This window comes from Typopeltis vanoorti, chromosome 20, assembly GCF_054136105.1.
Source record: "Typopeltis vanoorti isolate ZY-2024b chromosome 20, IOZ_Tvanoo_1.0, whole genome shotgun sequence".
Taxonomy (NCBI): Eukaryota; Metazoa; Arthropoda; class Arachnida; order Uropygi; family Thelyphonidae; genus Typopeltis; species Typopeltis vanoorti.
The window spans coordinates 102,183,709-102,201,791 of NC_143568.1; the positions used below are offsets into that span (position 1 = coordinate 102,183,709).

At 37.6% G+C, this 18,083-nt stretch overlaps 1 protein-coding gene across 2 annotated transcripts in view; it reads left to right on the plus strand.

Annotated features, from left to right (window-relative positions):
* Nucleotides 1-18,083, plus strand: part of LOC150095727 (P2X purinoceptor 4-like) — a 196,231-nt gene that overhangs the window by 91,353 nt on the left and 86,795 nt on the right. The window contains exon 5 of one of the 2 annotated variants that reach the window (XM_090410186.1): nt 7,865-7,940. In XM_090410186.1, the coding sequence (XP_090266312.1) occupies nt 7,865-7,940 (76 nt within the window). Of the gene's footprint in view, nt 1-7,834; nt 7,941-18,083 lie in introns of both variants that reach the window. The other variant, XM_090410185.1, reaches the window with a different exon arrangement.

The following is an 18,083-nucleotide window of genomic DNA, read 5'->3' on the forward strand; positions in this document are numbered from 1 at the left end:
CAAGTTGAACTAAACAGTATCAAAAATTTCTTACTTTTATATCCTAATGCTTGTGGCATTAATATACATGAATTGCAACATCCCTTTGGACCTACAACTATCCATGCATCTTATAATGAATCCCAAACTCAAGATTTAAGGAACTATATTCAGCAGTATTTTCACCATTCTTATTCTCATATTCATTTGCCTGAAGGGCACTGCACACTTACACCCCCCCCTCCCAATAAGCAACTCTCGTTTTCCTGGTTTTGCACTTCCAAACTCTCATTGAGCAATACTTTCTCTTGCCCATGAAATTGCACCTACTTCCATATTTATTTAAGTACAATGCTGGCCTGGTTGGACAAATGGCCTACTTATCTACTTCCCAAAAGGCCTGGATGTTCTGTGGGAGATAAATTTCATTACCCAGGAGAGTGCCAACTCTTATTAGAAACTTGAAGTGAATTGTAAAGTTATATGTTTGGTCTTATGAACTTGGTTTCTGGATTATGTAAAAAAATCAATTAAATAAATAAATATCTGCTAGAGGGTGAGGTTATAGTCAGACATGTTATGACGTAACAGTGAAAAAAAAGGTGTTTTTGTTATTATTTATTAGGGTTTTTTCCCTTCAAATTATACATTTGAAGTATGATATATTCTACGTTCTATCTAGCTTGATAGAACGTAGAATCTGTGGATAGTTTGTAGTGGGCAAATTTGTACTTAAATGTAATATTACAGTATACTTTGTAGTATTCCTTGTGCAGTGTTTAAATAATGGTGGTAGCCATAACTTATTTTCCGATGGCTTATCACCAAGTACATCCCCATTTAAGGACTATATTTTGCACAGCATACTACGGGATTTTATGGTATGTGCTACTAGCAGCATGTACATATCCCAGCAGTTCGAAATGTGGCAGGTGAGAGATCAGCGAGTGCATGTTGTGGAAAATGTAGAAAATTGGAAGAATTTTTTATTTATAATTAGCATAACAGGCTTCGACAGCATTATGTCAGAAACAGGTGAATACCGACTGAGAGAGGAGTGGCATGATTGAAGGTGAGGAAACTAATGGAATGTGAATAAAAATATAAAAGTAGGGAGTGTAGTAGGTTGGAAACATTGTGTAGTTTTCGAAGATGGTGTTGATTGGGAGGATGAATGTTCAGCAAGAGTAAGTAGCTTGCAGAGAGAGAGAGAGAGAAATAAATGTGTTGAATGTATCAGGAATGAGTTGAGAAGCATGAAAGAAGAGATTAGGTAACTGGAAACAAAGAATACAAAGTGAACAAGAGTAGGGGTGAGAGAAAGAGTTATGGGAATGATAGAAGGGAGAGAATAGAAGAACTAGTTAAAGAGAGGGAATGAACGAATTGCGGCCTGGCTGGCCGAGTAGTTAGCATATCCGCTCTCCAGCCAAAAGGCTGCGGGTTCGATTCCCGCCATGGGCATGGATGTTTGTCAGTGTCTGTGGAAATACTAGTGGTAGTATATGGCGTTGGTGAAGTTGTCACTTGGTGGATTGAGTAGTGGAGACAGAGTTGTAGAGCAGGTGCCCTCCCTCGATGAGTCCTTGGACTCCCTGGAGGTGTCAAATAATAATAATAATAATGATAATGAGAGAAAGGTGAGACAGTGAAGGAACCAGCTATGGAGAGATGACAGGATGGCAGGTAATTGTGGGAACAAAGAAAAAAAGAAATTGTTAGCAGAGAGAGAGTGAAGCATGCATGTGATCAAGAAGAAACCAAGTGGTAAGAGGTGTGATCTATGGAGATTCAATGATCTGTGGTGTACGAGATAGAATACCAGAGGAGTGTTTGCCTGGAGGAACAATAGATAGTGTGACTATGGCAATTAAGCAAGATGAAAGGGTGGATGAGATGATTGTGATGCTGGACATAAATGACTTGAGAGGCAGTGTGAATTGAGTAGAAAGAGATCTGAAGTTCATGCTTGAGGTTGTACAGAAGAAGACTGAGAAAGGAAAGATAGTGAGCATGTTGCCCAGGTATAATAAAGCAAAGCTGCAGAGAAGAGCATCGGTAATGAATAGTATAATAGCCAGAATGTGTCGAAAGAGAGACTTGGATGCTTGAAGGGCATTTGAAAATAGAAAGGAACTGTATGCAAGAGGCAGCATGCATTTGAATGAGGAAGGACATAGGCATCTAGAGAGAATGTTGTTCTCTGAACAAGTCAGTGTGTCAGTTCAATACAGGGAAACTAAAATTATCAGGTTAGATGGTAGCAGGGGTTGCCTCTTGTGGGAATAGTTGCTGCGGAGAAGAGAAAATGCATCATATAATGCTGAAGCCAGTGGAGTCTGTAGGGGATAATGATAGATATAGAAACAGTGACATTGCCTTGATACTTTATAATAATGCCAGAAGCATCTGGAATAAATGAGATGAATTGGTCATGCTGATAGCATCAGTGTCTCCAAAGATTATTGGTATCTCATATACATGGTTGACAGATGATGATATAATACTGACAGGAATAGAAGTAGCAGAGTATAGCATTTTTCAACAGGATAGGAAGGCAAATGTGGTCATGGAGAAAGCATATAGTGTGAGATAGAGGTTGGCAGAACAAGATATTTAGTGGGGTTGTTGCTATAGGCATAGAGGATGAACAGCAGGAGATGTTTAGGCAGTTGAGCTTGGCAAGTGCAAAAAGAATAATTGTTATGGGACATTTTAACTACAGCAGTATAAATTGGGAAGAGAAACTGCATATACTAATAAGGAATGGAATTTCTGGAATTCTTGATGGACAAACGTTCTAGGTGACATGTATGAGGGTTGTTTGAAAAGTTTGGTTAAAAATAATTTAAACACATTTTTTTAGGAAAAAAAATTACTTTTATTTCTCAACATCTAGGTCTACACATGTGGTCCAGCGAGTTTCCAATTTTTTCATCCCATCTAAAAAGTAGGATTGGTCAAATTGTACAAAATAGTCGTTAACAGCCTTGATGACATCCTTGCTTGAAGAAAATTTTTAAGTTTGGGAAGAAGTCACGTGGGGCCAAATCTGGAGAATACGATGGATGTGGAACCAATTCGAACCTCAATTCATGCATTTTTGCATCGTGATGGCTGATGTGTAGGACAGTGAATTGTCTTGATGAAAGAGCACTTTTTTGTGCACAAATCGTGGCCATTTTTTTCTTCTTAAGACAATAAACAATAGTTTATTGTCTTAAGAAAAAAAAAAATTACCCTTTTCCAAATAGTCTATCATGATAATTCCTTAGGAATCCTCCCCCCCTCCAAAAAAAATGGCCATCACCTTCCCAGCTAACAAAACGGTCTTAGCTTTTTTCGGTGCTCTTTCACCAGGCATTGTCCACTGTTTTGACTGCTGCTTGGACTCAGGTGTGTAGTGGTGGATACAAGTCTCGTCTACAGTCATGAATAGATGCAAAAAATCCTGCAAATTGTGATTAAACATCGCCAAACACTGCATTGAAATGTTGTCTTTTCGCATGCATTTTTGATCGACAGTCAACAATTGTAGCACTCATCGTGTGCACACAGCTTTTTCATGTGCAATTTTTCGTGCAGGATATTATACACCTGTTTAGTTGGGATGCCTACAATCTCAACAATCTCATGCACTTTCACTTGGCAGTCTTCCATAACGATACCATGGATTTTGTCAATCATTTCCTTCATAGTGATCTCAGTCGAGTGTCCGAAGCTCGCTTCATCTTCAATGAACTTCAATGGAATTCAAAATACCAAGGTGATAAAATATCATGAGTTTAAACATGGTTTAAACAACAATGTTTAAACTCATTTATCCAAAAATAAATAGTCTTTAATGCTGGTGCAGAGTCACCATAAACTGATCTGTGCAGCCATCTGCTTCTTCAAATAAAAGTGTTTTATCACTGCATGAAACTCGTTTTTTTCCATTTTTATGAAAAATGTGAACACGGTCATTTTAAATATTTGCCAAATGAGAATTATGCGTTGCATGTGGCTAAAATTTTGCTCGGAGTCATGAAAAAGATGCCAACATGGTATTAATGAATTAATTGTATCGTTGTCTATTGGAAATTTACCAAACTTTTCAAACAGCACTCATAGTAGAAGGAACATGAGATTCAAGAGTTTTAGATTTGGTCATAGTTTGTTAAGGAGAGATCATGTTTCCCTAACTTATGTACTATAACAAGGTGATAAAATACCTTGGACAGGGGAGATGCATATACAATGGTGTACTTGGATTTTGCAAAAGCTTTTGATAGACTGCTACATGACAAGCTGGTAAATAAATTGAAACAGATGAGATTGGATAACAGATTTCTGAGTTGGATCTGTGACTATCTGTCAGATGGGTATCAAAAAGTTGTATATGGGAGTGCAGTATCCTGAAAGAGAAAGGTCACAAGTGGTGTACTGCAGGTGTCAGTTTTGGGACCATTGTTGTTCAATTTATATGTTAATGATATTGGGAAAGGTTTAACTAGTGATATTCAGCTGTTTGTAGATGATGTAAAACTGGGGAGAGTAATGCAGAGTGAAGCAGATGTTATGGCCTTACAAGATGACTTTAATAGATTGTATGAATGGGCAGGTAAGTGGAACTATCAGTTTAATGTTGCATAGTGTAAGGTTTTGGAATTTGGTAAGCTGATGATGGGATGTAAAGTATACACTTGGTGGGGAAACTATAAAGGAAGTAGAGGAGATGAGAGATCTAGGAGTGATGGTGGACAAGGACCTGAAATTCAGAGGCCACATTGCACAAGTTGTGAAGACATCACATTACATAATGGCAATGATGCGGAGGACCCTGACATGCAGAAATAGAGAGATTATGATGTCACTGTATAAGGCCTTGATCAGGCCTCATACAGATTATTTGCACAGATTTGGTCGCCGAGTTTTCATGGTGACGAGGATATAGTGGAAAGAGTCTAGAGAAGATTCATAAAGGTTGGAATGTGCAGTTAAAGGACAGATTGAGGGAATGTAAGTTTCAGACCCTCGTGAATAGGAGGAAGAGGGGGGGATATGGTTAAGACATATAAGCTTGTAGGGGTTGTTATCAGATTGACATGGAAGAGACTTTTCATAGAATGGGAGATGGGAGTAGAACAGGAGACCATCACTGGGTGTGTTCTGGAATGTGTCTACATTCAGAACACACTCAGTCAATGCATTCCACTTACCAACGACTCTCCATGCAAAAAACCTTCTACTCACTCCCGAGAATGTTTTTTGGTGACAATATCACAATACGCTTGGAAGAACAACAGTGTATTTTCACTTTTCGATTGGAAAAGGCCTAAGTTTCGATTCTCATCACGATGAGAGGAAGCTTTATATGGTTTTTTTCAATTGAAAGTGAGTTAGCTGATCTCATACAGAGGTAGCAGAGTTTTCTCCCGCATACAGACAAATGGGCCTTGAGAAAACATGCAATTTACAGACAAAAAAATGCTGGTGGTAGTAGGCAGTAGATGGTGTAGATGATGATGGTAATTGCGATTTCATGCAGTTGGTGGTTTAAGTAGTGAAGACGGAGAGCTGTAGAGTAGGTGCCTTCCCTCGATGAGTCTTTGGACTCCTTGGAGGTGTTATGTAATAATAATAATAATAATGTCTTTTTACAGCATTCAGATGCCCATATAATAATAATTATAATAATGATAATAATAACAAAAGAGAATCTTTGTTGCCATGTTAAACGCATTACAAAAAAACTGTTCTGTAACATGTGAAGAATGCAATGAAGACCACTTTCAGCAATATCTGTCAGGCAATGTTATGTTTTGTAATATGCAGGGTATCCCGAAAGTTCTTGTGTATTTTTAAAAACTAAAGATGTATAGATGTTACAAATTTATAGTAAACACATTTTCAAAACCTTAATTAGTGAAGTTTTTTATCCATTAGTTTTCTAAATTTGGAAAATTAATCATTCAATTTTTTTTTTATCAGTCAGTGGTGAATCATTTTCCTTTCCTTTAGTAAAATGAGTGGTGAACCATAACTTGCATTTGTCATTCTTCATTTCTGAAGACAGGTTAAATCTTTTAAAACCATTCATCAAGATGAGGAACCCTGCCATTATGCTTTGCATGTGCTTGAATGTAGTGGCGTGCTCAGGATTTAATCTGGGTGGGTGGGGGGACCAAGTTGAGTAGACGATTTGAGAATGGACACTATGCATTTCATATGACCTATGACTTAGCATCTGCAGTGATCGCCAATACATGAAACCCGTAATCTCCTCTGGCCTGGCTCAGGCAAATGAAGTAGCACGCGGTCCACCCGAGCACTACCTCGTTCGCCTTCTGTTCACAGCGGCCGTGATTCCCGAGAGCTATAATGCATTCCCATTATGTGACCACTAATTCATAAGTAGTATAGAAATAGAAGACATGACACAACATAAATAAAAAAAATTAATTTTAATTAGGAAAAGATTTTTGGAAAATTTTCTAGTTTTTTTTTTTTTCTTTTTCTTTTTTTTTTGGGGGGGGCAATCCCCCTGCCCCCCACTTGGGTGAACCACTGCCTGAATAATACTCTCTCAAACAGGCAGATCAGTATGGGGGTCTGTTCTAATGCTACTAGACTTCTTCTTGTAGAGTCACATCAGAACACTTGTCTATGCATCAAAACCTTGTTCTCTGGATGATCTGAGGGTCAGGATTACAAATGCAATCTATTTCGTCACTTGTTGAAAGTTTTTCCACTTGGTTATACTATAAATTAAAGACACCAAGAAATTATATTAATATATTAATCCTTTATCCAAGTGTAAGTAACCAAATAAAGTTTGCACCTGAAGTACTTTCAGGACTGGGGCAACTCGTGGTAAAGGTGGTATGACTTCACATCACTTGCCTCAGTATCCCCATAATGCAAAGCACATCTCCTTGCAGACATGTTTACAATCCTTTATCCAAGTGTAAGCATACCACCTTTACCACAAGTTGCCCCAGTCCTGAAAGTACTTCAGGTGCAAATTTTATTTGCTTACGCTTGGATAAAGGATTAAACCAAGTATATAATTTCTTGGTATCTTTAATTTATAGTATAACCAATTGGAAAAACTTTCAACAACTACCTGTCTCTAATCCAGAATATTTTAATAATAAGGTGTTGACACCTTTGGCAACTTGGATATGAAAATGTGACTTCTGCATTACTTCAACCTTGTTATCACCTCTGGGTCTGGCTCAAATTGATGAGACCTCAGTAAAGTTCGAAACCAGAGGAGAACAATTTTGGGACAGCATAACAAGAAAAGTTTGAAGAAACAAATTTTCTTCAGGTCCTGAGGCAGATAACTAAGTAATACTGAGAGTGAAATTCTGGAATTTCAGTCTCGTTATTACTTAGTTATGTGAGATGTAATTTTAGTTACAGCATACTAAGAAGAGAAGATATGATAGGGACATGAACTGCTGGGGATGCTTATTGGAGTAGGTACAGAATTTTTATTTAGTAGAGTAGAGTGCCCTCACTTAATGAGCCCTTGGACTTCCTGGATGTGTCATGTAGTAATAATAATAATATATATATATGCATATTTTATGAAGTATAAGATATAGAAGAGGAGAGTTGGATAGAATAAGAACCCATCTCTGAAAAATGCATGGGATAAACTTTTTAAATAGAGAAATAATAGATTCATTACTGAGGAATGTTTTAAACACATTGATGTTGAACTAATTTAAAGAGAAATATGGCAATCATAGGCAAAACAGCTAGATTGGACCTCCCATGATGAGTTTTACATTTCCATGAAATCAAGAAGTAGTAGTTGTAATGACAATAATAATGTCCATTATATATGTATATATATTTCTAGGAATCATGACTGGAGCCTGTGTTCTTTCAGATTTTCCTTTTCATAACACCCAATATGTGTGTGAAATTTTAGCATGGTGTCCTGTGGAGAGAGATTTTGGACCACTGTTGGTATCAGTATATATTGACATTTGTTTTCTAAATATTATATAAGGGAAAAACCTAATTGTTTTTTATTCAGCTTTATTCTATAAAATTAGTACGTGTTCAAAGTTTAGTTGATGTAGTAAAGTGATCACAAGTATTTCATAGTCTTAACTTGGTTTTCAAACTTTTAGATATTATAAATAAAAAAAAAGTTTACCATTTCCATTACTATATAATGCAACCAAGTTATGCTGTTAGTTGTACTATGCAAAGAATAATAAATAAATTGTACTCTATTTTGGTGTTACTCTGTGACATAAAATGGGTATATTAACTATCCCTTCTGAGATTTAGTTTTCATTTTATGAGAAGATAAATGATATTTCATCATTAGAGAATATACGAGCCAAATACTAAGAATTTTGTAACATTTCCTAAAATATTAATTAAAATTCCAATTAATATGAATGTCCTACTATTCATCGTCTTATCTCTGCTGCTTTGATTATAGTTCAACCTCTCTGCTTATAACAAGCAAAAAAGAGCTCCATATCACCAAAAGTTTACCAGTTTTAGTTGTCAGGAGTAAAGCAAGAAATCTTCTTGCAAGACCAAAAATAACTCATTTAAACTAATTATGATAAAAAATAATCATCTTAATTGTGTAAAATAAGAACAATGTTATATTTATGTGTGTGTTTTATTTCATTAAAATAAAGAAATTACTTTTTTATTTTAATCATTTTATTTCATTAAAATAAAAAAATTATTTTTTAGAAGATAAAAAATACTTATCTTCTAAAAAAATTATTAGAAGATAAGTAGAAGAGAGGGAATGAGAGAGAATTATGTGAATGATAGAAGAGGAGAGAATAGGATAAGTGGAAGAGAGAGAATGAGAGAGAGTTATGGGAATGATAGAAGAGGAGAGAATGGAAACAGTAGGAGAGAGAGAATGAGAAGAATGCGAGGAACAGGGTGGTAAGAGGTGTAATGTATAGAGACTCAATGATCCATGGTGTGCAAGATAGGATGTGTGAGGATGAGATGATTGTGATGGCAGGAACAAATGACTTGAGAGGTAATGTAAATTGGGCAGCGAGAGATATGAGATTCTTGCTTGAGGGTGTGTGAAAGAAGATGCAGAGAGGAAAGATAGTGTGTGTGTTGCTTAGGTATGATAGTGATGAGCTTAACAGAAGAGCAGTAATATTGAATAACATAATAGCTAGAATGTGTCAGCAAAGAGGATTGGAATATGTGGATGCTTGGAGGGCGTTTGAGAGAGGAGTTGTATTCGAGAGACTGCTTGCATTTGAATGAGGAAGGACATAGGCATCTGGAAAGATTGTTGTTCTGAATGAGTTGGTGTGTCAATGCAGGGAAACTAGAATGCCCAAGGTGGATGGCAACAGGGGTGTCCTCTTGTGGGAATGGATACTTGGGAGAAGGGGGATGACATCAGATAATGCTGATACCAGTGGGGTCTAGAGGGAATGATGCTGGGTATAGAAACAGTGGCATTTTTATGCTTATACTAATGCCAGGAGTATCCAGAATAAAGTTGAGGAATTGGTGGCGCTGATAACATCAGCCTGGCCAAAGAGTACAAAATCATGGCTTTGGAAGGAAGTGACACTAATGATTTTGGGGGCATGTGGTGAGAGGTGGAGATGGGCAGGATGGGTTGTTTGGTGGGGTGTTGCTAGGAGCCAGGGAGCGTGTGTGTGTGTGTGGGGGGGGGTGTTTGGGCAGTTGAGCTTGGCGGGAAGAGTGATTGTTGTGGCGGATTTTGGCTGCTGCAATGTAAATTGGGGGAGAGGGGGTTGCATGTAGTGATAGGGGAATGGAATTTCTAGAGTTCTTGGGGGACAGGTGTCTTGGACGGCATGTGGTGGTGGGGGAAACGGAAGGTTCAGGAGTTTTGGATTTGGTCATGCCGTCAAGGGAGTTGATAATGGCTGAGATGGCATCTCTCCCACCAGTTGGAGAGAGTGGCCATGTGGTTTTGACTTGGGAGATGGGCGGACGTGCAGGAGTGTCAAAGAGACGGGAACATATGTTGAATTGTAGGGCAAGTGATTGTAGTGGTCTTGGACATCAACTTGGGGAGGTTTCATGGAGGGAGGAATTGGAGGGCCGGGATATCATTGATACTTGGGAGGTTCTGGGGGAGTATTTGTTGACAGCAATGGTGGGCTGTGTTCCATGGGTGAAGAGGAGGACACGGTTTGGTGTGGGGTGATGGGCAATATTAGACAGGAGCTGCATGTCAGGATGAGGCTGTGGAGGAGATGTGGGGTGACAGGTGGGGAGCGGATGCGTGGGGAGTATGGAACAAGCCGGGAGAGTGACTGGTATGATGGGGTAGGTGGGACTGGAATATGAGAGGAGATTGGCCCTGGGATCCAGGGGGGATCCTTGGGACTTTTTTGGCTATGTGGCTAGTGGGAGGAGAAATGGTTGTGGAGGAGTGGCGTTATGTGATAAAAGTGGGAATAGAGTGGCTGATGGGGACATGGTGGAATTGTTCGATGTGCACTTTTTTGGTGTGTTTCATCCTGGAGGAGTAAATTTCAATACTGGAGGGATGAGGCAGGTTCGGGGTTTGGAGATGCTGGAGGAGAGCGTGTTCCAGGTTCTGAGTGCTCTGGATGTCAGTAGAGCTGCAGGACTGAGTGGTGTTTCACTACGAGTTTTGAAAGAATGTGCCAAAGAACTGACAGCTCCTTTGACCTTGCTTTTCAATGAAAGTCTGGCTATGGGAAGGGTGCCTGGAGAATGGAAGGGAGTAATATAGTGCCATTGCATAAGGGCGGTAGTAGACTGGAAGTATCTAATTATAGGCCAGTTTGTGTGTCATCAGTAGTTATTAAGATCTTGGAGAAATTAGTTAGGGACCGTATACAACATTGGGCAGATGAGGATAATATTATCTGTGAGAGTCAACATCGATTTGTGAAGTGGTGCTCTTGTTTTAGTAATATGCTGGCCTTGTTTTAGTAATAATATTACTATATAAAACATATAGTAATATTATTACTATATGTTTTAGTAATAATATTACTAAAACATATAGTAATATGTTTTAGTAATATTATTTCTGAACATTTCACCAGTTGAAATGTTCAGAAATAATAAAGTTATAAGAGCAGTAGATGAGGGAAAGTGCATTGACGGGGCAGCCGGTATGTGAACGACATCCTACAGCCGCTCATTCTCCCATTCCTGGCCGGTATACCAGGAGCACTATACCAGCAGGATAATGCCTGTATGCACATGGCTTGGGTTGCCCAGGCCTGCCTACGTCATGTACAGACACTTCCATGGCTTGCCCGCTCCCCGGACTTGTCCCCTATCGAGCATGTTTGGGAGCAGCTGAAACTGCAGCTCTCACCGTGCCACAATATCTGGGATTTGGAGTGCAGCGTCCAACATGTGTGGGCCAGTCTGTCGCAGGACAACATCAGGCATCTGTTCGCCACCATGCCGGACTGTATTGCAGCATGTAATGTCATACGAGGCGGTACAACGCGCTATTGATGATGACCCGATTGCATACCACAGATCCCTTTTTAATTGTCCTTCAGCTCTGTTTTTGCCATCATGTGCATCATTCACCTGTATCATTACACCAATAAAATTTCAGTTGGATCCTATGCTTCCTTCTTGGTGCGCTAATTTCTCTGTCCGTGTGTGTATATCAGTGAGAGTAATAATAAAATTATGTTTTATTCAAGAAAGCATAACAAGGTTGGGTTATAAGTTCCTGAGGCCAAAAGAAACGTGATGAGATTGAAGTATGATTTTTATGAGAAAAAGAAAACAGAGATAAGGCATCATTCCAAGCAAAATTGTGGTAAGGTTCAAGATTTAGTCTTGCCCTCAATGAAGGGATTAGTACAAAAATGAGATGTTATTTCATGAAATCAAAATTTACAATCTTGGTTTAGTTTGAATTTTTTGTTCACATTCAGCATCTCAACTGGTGAAATGTTCAGAAATCATTTTGAGCACATTCGTTATCAATTTTAAGATGCATGTAGTTGGATGAACTGGTGATGGAGCATGTATCATAAAATCATGGAATAATAATAATAATAGCAGAATAACTACTAACCCAGTTGCTATCACTACATACTCTCCAAAATAATAAAAAATCCATAAACAGTCAACATCGCTAGCTACAGGCCTACCAATTAATCAGCAGTCAGTCATATGGATTTTACCAATCTAAATCTATGGCAGAACTCTTAGCCTACATCACCCACTACTGGACATATATCATGGAAAGGCTCTGAGGAATATGTGCCGTTGTTCTTGACATTTCCAGAACTTTTGTTTGAGTCTGATATCAAGGCATGCTCAGAAAATTGCCTGCTTCAGTCTATTTATCACTCTCTGTAACCAGCTTTCTCTCTGGCGATCACTGCAGTTATGATGGATGGATCACTCTCTTTGAGCCTTTTGCAATTCAGAATCATCTGCAACCATTGCCTTAAATGTTATCTCCATACCATCCTTCAATGTGGTGAGGATAACCTGCCCACATTCAGTGCTTTCACTGAAGGACTTGGAGCTCTGTTCTATCACCTACTTTCTCTCTTTCTCTTTTGTACATAAATAGCCTACTCTCAATCATCACTAATCCTGTCCAGCTTTACTGATGGTAATATGCTCCATTTCTTACTCATTCAAAAAACCTCAAACATCCCAAATTTCAAAATCATCTGCAACCATTGCCTTAAATGTTATCTCCATACCAATGGGGTGAGGATAACCTGCCCACATTCTGTGCTTTCCAAACACAGTCTTGCCTTTTCTCTCATAAAAGGGATCTCAGCTTACCTATTCTTAATGTCAGTAATATACAAATCACCAGACAGGATCAGATCTCTCTCCTTGAACTGACATTTACCTCTGGCCTTTCCAGGCATAGAAACTTTACATTAGTAACTTTCTCAGCCTCTAAAAAAACTAGGCATTCTTTTCCACTCAAGACTACTAGTATGTATGGACAGTGTTTAAACCATTTTTAATGTATGGATCTGAGAGTTGGTTGGAAATAAAATATTTGATCAAAGATTAGAGACAACAGGTATGAAAATACAAAAACACAGGGAGTGAGCAGATGGCATCAGTGATACAACCATATTAAAATGAAGATATTTTTTATATATACAGTATTTCCATAGACTGTTACAACTTCCACATATCTATGTACTGTCCACAGAATTGCATGAGCTTTTTTTCATTAGTGGTGCTGTGTGCAACCAACATGCATCAAGATGTTGTAGATTGTAGCAAACATGCATCAAGACACTGTGCTGGAACCTGCAGAATGGTCCCTGAACAACACGTTGTTCAGGGACCATACTGCAGGTCTCTGAACCATACCAAAGGTCCACTGCCATCTGAGTCCTGTTGGCAAGGTGGACCTTCCAACAGGACTCAGCCCCTGCACACAAGTCGAAGACCAAAAACAGTGGTTGGAGACAAATGTGTCTGACCACATATCACCATCTTATTGGTCATCTGGAAGCCCAATCTGAATCTGTTTGACTTCAAATTGTGGTTGGAGCTTGAGAGAGTAGCCTGCAAGAAATGACATCCAAGCATTGCTAGCCTGAAGGTGGATTTGGAACGGGCAGTGGCAGCATTTCCATTGCATATTATGCATTTTGCCTATTGATATGTGACCTCACAGACTTCAGGAGTGCATGAAGGCAAAAGAGAGACATTTCAAACATTGAGTGCTGCTATATGCATGTTATACATATGGTTTGTATGTGCTGAAAGCTGTAAATGATTAATAAATATCCATATATCCAATCGTTTTAATAATAATTTAATCTATCAGTAAATAATTTACTGATAGATTAAAAGTTTATGCACTGTCCAAGTTGTAACAGTATTTATGGCTAGATTAGTATATATCTTAGCCACAAAAGAATGTCACAACACCTATAACACTTTAGTGATTTATATGGGCAAGAGGGGTAAGAAGAAATAAGAAATATGTTGACATGCTTTTATGAAAATAGCTGATGGTTGTAGTCTATGGGGAAGACAGAGTGAGAGAGGTGGTTCAAAAGAATAGAGATAGATGTAATGAAAGAGGATAAAGTGAAGGTTGGTTTGGAGGTGAATAGTAAATGGATGTCAATCAGCAGCTGCTCTTACATTTCCAGAAGAAAGTGGGGGAATGATAGTGTCCACTTCAGCAGAATATTGTCCATGAAAGTATAAGGCAGAAACTGAACATCTATGAGAGAGGGTTGGAGTATGGGGGGGGGGGTATTGGGAGTATCACTTAATTGGATTTCCATGTTCTGAATAGCATTGCATCAAAAGTTTTAAAGAGGCTTGGGGCCTGCCACCTGAAATATGTGAGCAGTATTCCATTGTGAATCAGATTTGGGATTTATAGTATTAGCGGTTGTATAGGTGAAAATAGTGGCTTGAGAAGAAACATACACAGAATTTTTTGATGGCTGCAGAAGATATAACTGAGATGTGTTTGGTTATCCTATAACTCCAGGAAAGGCTGGAGATGCAGATAAGCCCAAGGAAATTAGACAGGAACTGTCTTTAGATAGCACTGAAGAATACAGATCCTCTGTCCCATTGAAGAATAGCAGGGAGATCAGAGTTTAGAGCATTGGTTATAGATAATCTTGAAGCTTCTAATGATTGTAGTTTATCAAACAAAAAAGAGTAATTATTATTATTATTTTATTATCTGACACTTCCAGAGAGTCCAAAGACTCATCAAGGGAGGGCACTACAACTCTCCAACGCCATCTACCACCAACCACCACCACCACCATTACTATTTTCACAGACAATCACAAACATCCATGCCCACGGTGGGATTCAAACCTACAGCCTTTTGGCTGGAGAGCGGAGACGCTAACCACTCGGCCAACCAGGCCGACAGTGGCAAAAGTATGAATAGGGTTGTCAGTGAGCATAGGTCATTTGTGTTATGTAGTGAGTAATCAGGGAGAAAGACAGTAATCCATTTGCAAAGAGTAGAAGGCTGCTCATAGAATGGTACCTTGCTGAGCAGGCTTCTGTGCCATACCTGATCCACTGCCTTAGAAATGTCGAGGAGCAACTATGTTGGTTTGTTATTCCACAGCTCGAGTCCAAACGTGGGTAGTGAAGGCTAGAAAATCAGCTGTGGGTTGAAATTTGCAAAATCTGTATTCATCATCATCAGTGACTCTAACAGGTGCTTAAATGCCCATGACCTTCCAAGTATCCTTAGATGTATAAAAGTTAAGGATGGAAACTTAAACTTACATGAAATAAATTTATCAGCTGTAAAATTTTCAACTACATATCATAGGCATTCTCAGTACACTGATAATGGAATACAATATAAAATTACAATTAAAGAATCATTTTCAAAAAGCACCACTATAGCATTAATAGGACAACAGATGGTCAGTAAAATTCCCAATGATTTAAAAAAAAATACAATAATGTAATAATCAGGAATTTGCATAAAATGATATAATAAACATTTCCCATGAAAGGGATAATTGAAGGCCATCAGATCTGTTTAAATTTGGTCAGTGTAGAAAGGTCTTGCAACTCTCTTTATATAAGCACTCAATAAGGAATCCACTTCTACGTAAAAGCTCAGTTTTCTTCCAAAAGAACTATGTTTAGTCATGATAGCATGTTCTTCTTTGCCAGACTGTTCCTGTTCATGATTTATGTTCTTCATGACAAATGACTGCAGATCTACCAGACCCCAAAGTAAGACACACCACACGCATGTGGAATCTTGTAGATCCAGTAGACACCTGGAATGCTGAGTGGAGAAAAGTTTGTCTTTAGATGAAGAAAGAAGGTAGAAAACTGAGAGGAAGAAAGGATATTGCAATATTCCAATAATATTCCCTGGGCAGATACTATTAATTTACTTATACAACATTTTCCTCCTGATATCATCAAACATTTTGCTTTTGTAATCCATTCTGGTTCTTTTAGTGTACAAGACAAATTATGCCAACAAGTTGAAGAAACAGCCATGGGTGGTTCCTATCTCTCCTAGCCTTGCAAATTGCCACATTAAGCATGTTGAAGATCATCTCCTTAAAAACTTTTCTCCTAAACCTATAATATGTTACAGATATGTAGATGATATATTTGCAATATGAAAAGGTTCATCATCAGATTTAAAACTATTCATATCAAAAATGAATATGATTCGTCCAAGAATTCAGTTTACTTTAGAAAAAGGGGAAAAGTTAACTACCTATTTCAGATATTTGAATTCTTCATCAACCAGATGGTAGTTTACAATTTTCTGTTTTTAGAAAAGAAACTCATACTGATTGTTATATATATATATATGCTAATTCTTCATCTTCCTAGTCAAAATACTGGATGTATTAAAACCCTGTTATATAGTGCTCATTTTGTTCCACTGAACACCTTTTACTACAAGAAATGAATTATATCAAATCTGCTTTTATGAAAAATGGCTTTAATGAACTTTTTATTAAGAAGGCCTTTAACAACTTTTGACAGCCAGTCTCTAGATCTCATGAAGATATCACTCAGATTCCACTCTCTTATATTAAAAGGATTTCTGAATGCATAGCTAAAGTTCTAAAATCTCTTATTTTAGTATCCTTTCATTCTGTCAGAAAGATTTCTACTTTCCTTTATTCAATTAAAGACAAGCTTTCTCTACTCAACATTCCAGGAGTGTACCAGATACTATACTCCACTTACATTAACTTACAATGAACAGTCTGGCAGATCTGCAGCCATCCGTCATGAAGAACATAAATCTTGCATCCAGTACTGTGAACAGAAACAATCTGGCCAAGCAGAACATGCTATCTGAACTAAATACAAAGTTTTTGTTTTTGGAAGAAAACTAAGCTTTTACATAGAAATAGATTCCTTATAGAGCACTTATATAAAGACAGTTGTGAAACCTTTCTGCACCCACCAAACTTAAACAGATCTGATGGCCTTCAGTTATTCCTTTTATGGGAAATGTTGTTACATCAGTTTTATACGAATACAGGTAACACTCGTATAACACGGATGTTAGGTTCCGCAGAAATGCTGCGTTATATAAATCGCATTATGCGAGACTCAGATCACATAGAAAAAGTAGGGTTATGTTCCGAAATCGTTTTTTTTTTAATTATATAAACAACAATGATATATCCAACAAAAATATTTTTTAATTTAATTCAAGTAATTCATGTAAGTTAAGAAAATATATAAACTATGAAACAAATATAGAGTATAAAATTATAAAAATTACAAATTGTACGTAAACTTCATTGCACATAATGAATAATGTTTTAGGCGAAATAAAATAAAGTGCGTGTTTTAATCTTTCATAGCACGAGGATTTGAGGATAGGTTAATAAACATTGTTTCATCATGTAATCACCTGACTGCATTACTACAAAACAGCAGAGTAATTCTATCTTTGGAAACTTTGAATCCAGGAGCTGATCTTCCATTTTTCGAAATATAGGTGCGTTTTTACATTTTTTTTCCAATATAACCCAGATTCATCCGCATTGAACACCTGGTCTGCACTATAATTGTTTATAAACTTTGAGAGCTTTTTCTTTAATAAGATTTCCATCCAAAGGAATTTTCTTTTGAGGGCAATCTTCTATCCAAATCATTAGAGATTTCTCTATTTTTTCCATTAGAATATTGCATACATGAGCAACGTGCTTGGCACTTATCGTTGATCCAGCAATAAACACTTTCTCAGATTTTATGTTCATTTTGTTTGATTGTTCGAATTGTTGATTCATTTAAATTCAAAGTCAATGCAACAACTGGTTTTTCTCCATTTTTCAACCGATCCAAGATTTTAATTTTTTTCTTCGAGAGAAATTAATTTTCTTTTCAATGTTGGTTTTTTCCTTTCGTTGCAATTTGTGGCCATTACTATAAAAATAAATTTTTTATATAAAAAAAAAGAATTACATATTGTATGTAACTCACCAGAAAATAAAGTGCTCAGCTTGAGATTAACACGCTTATGATTTTTAATGCGCTTTCCTGGCAGAAAACGAAGACAATTTTCAACAATAAACACTTTTTTATTATTATTATTATTATTACCCCAAGACCTCATGGAGTCAAAGACTCATCTGGGAGGT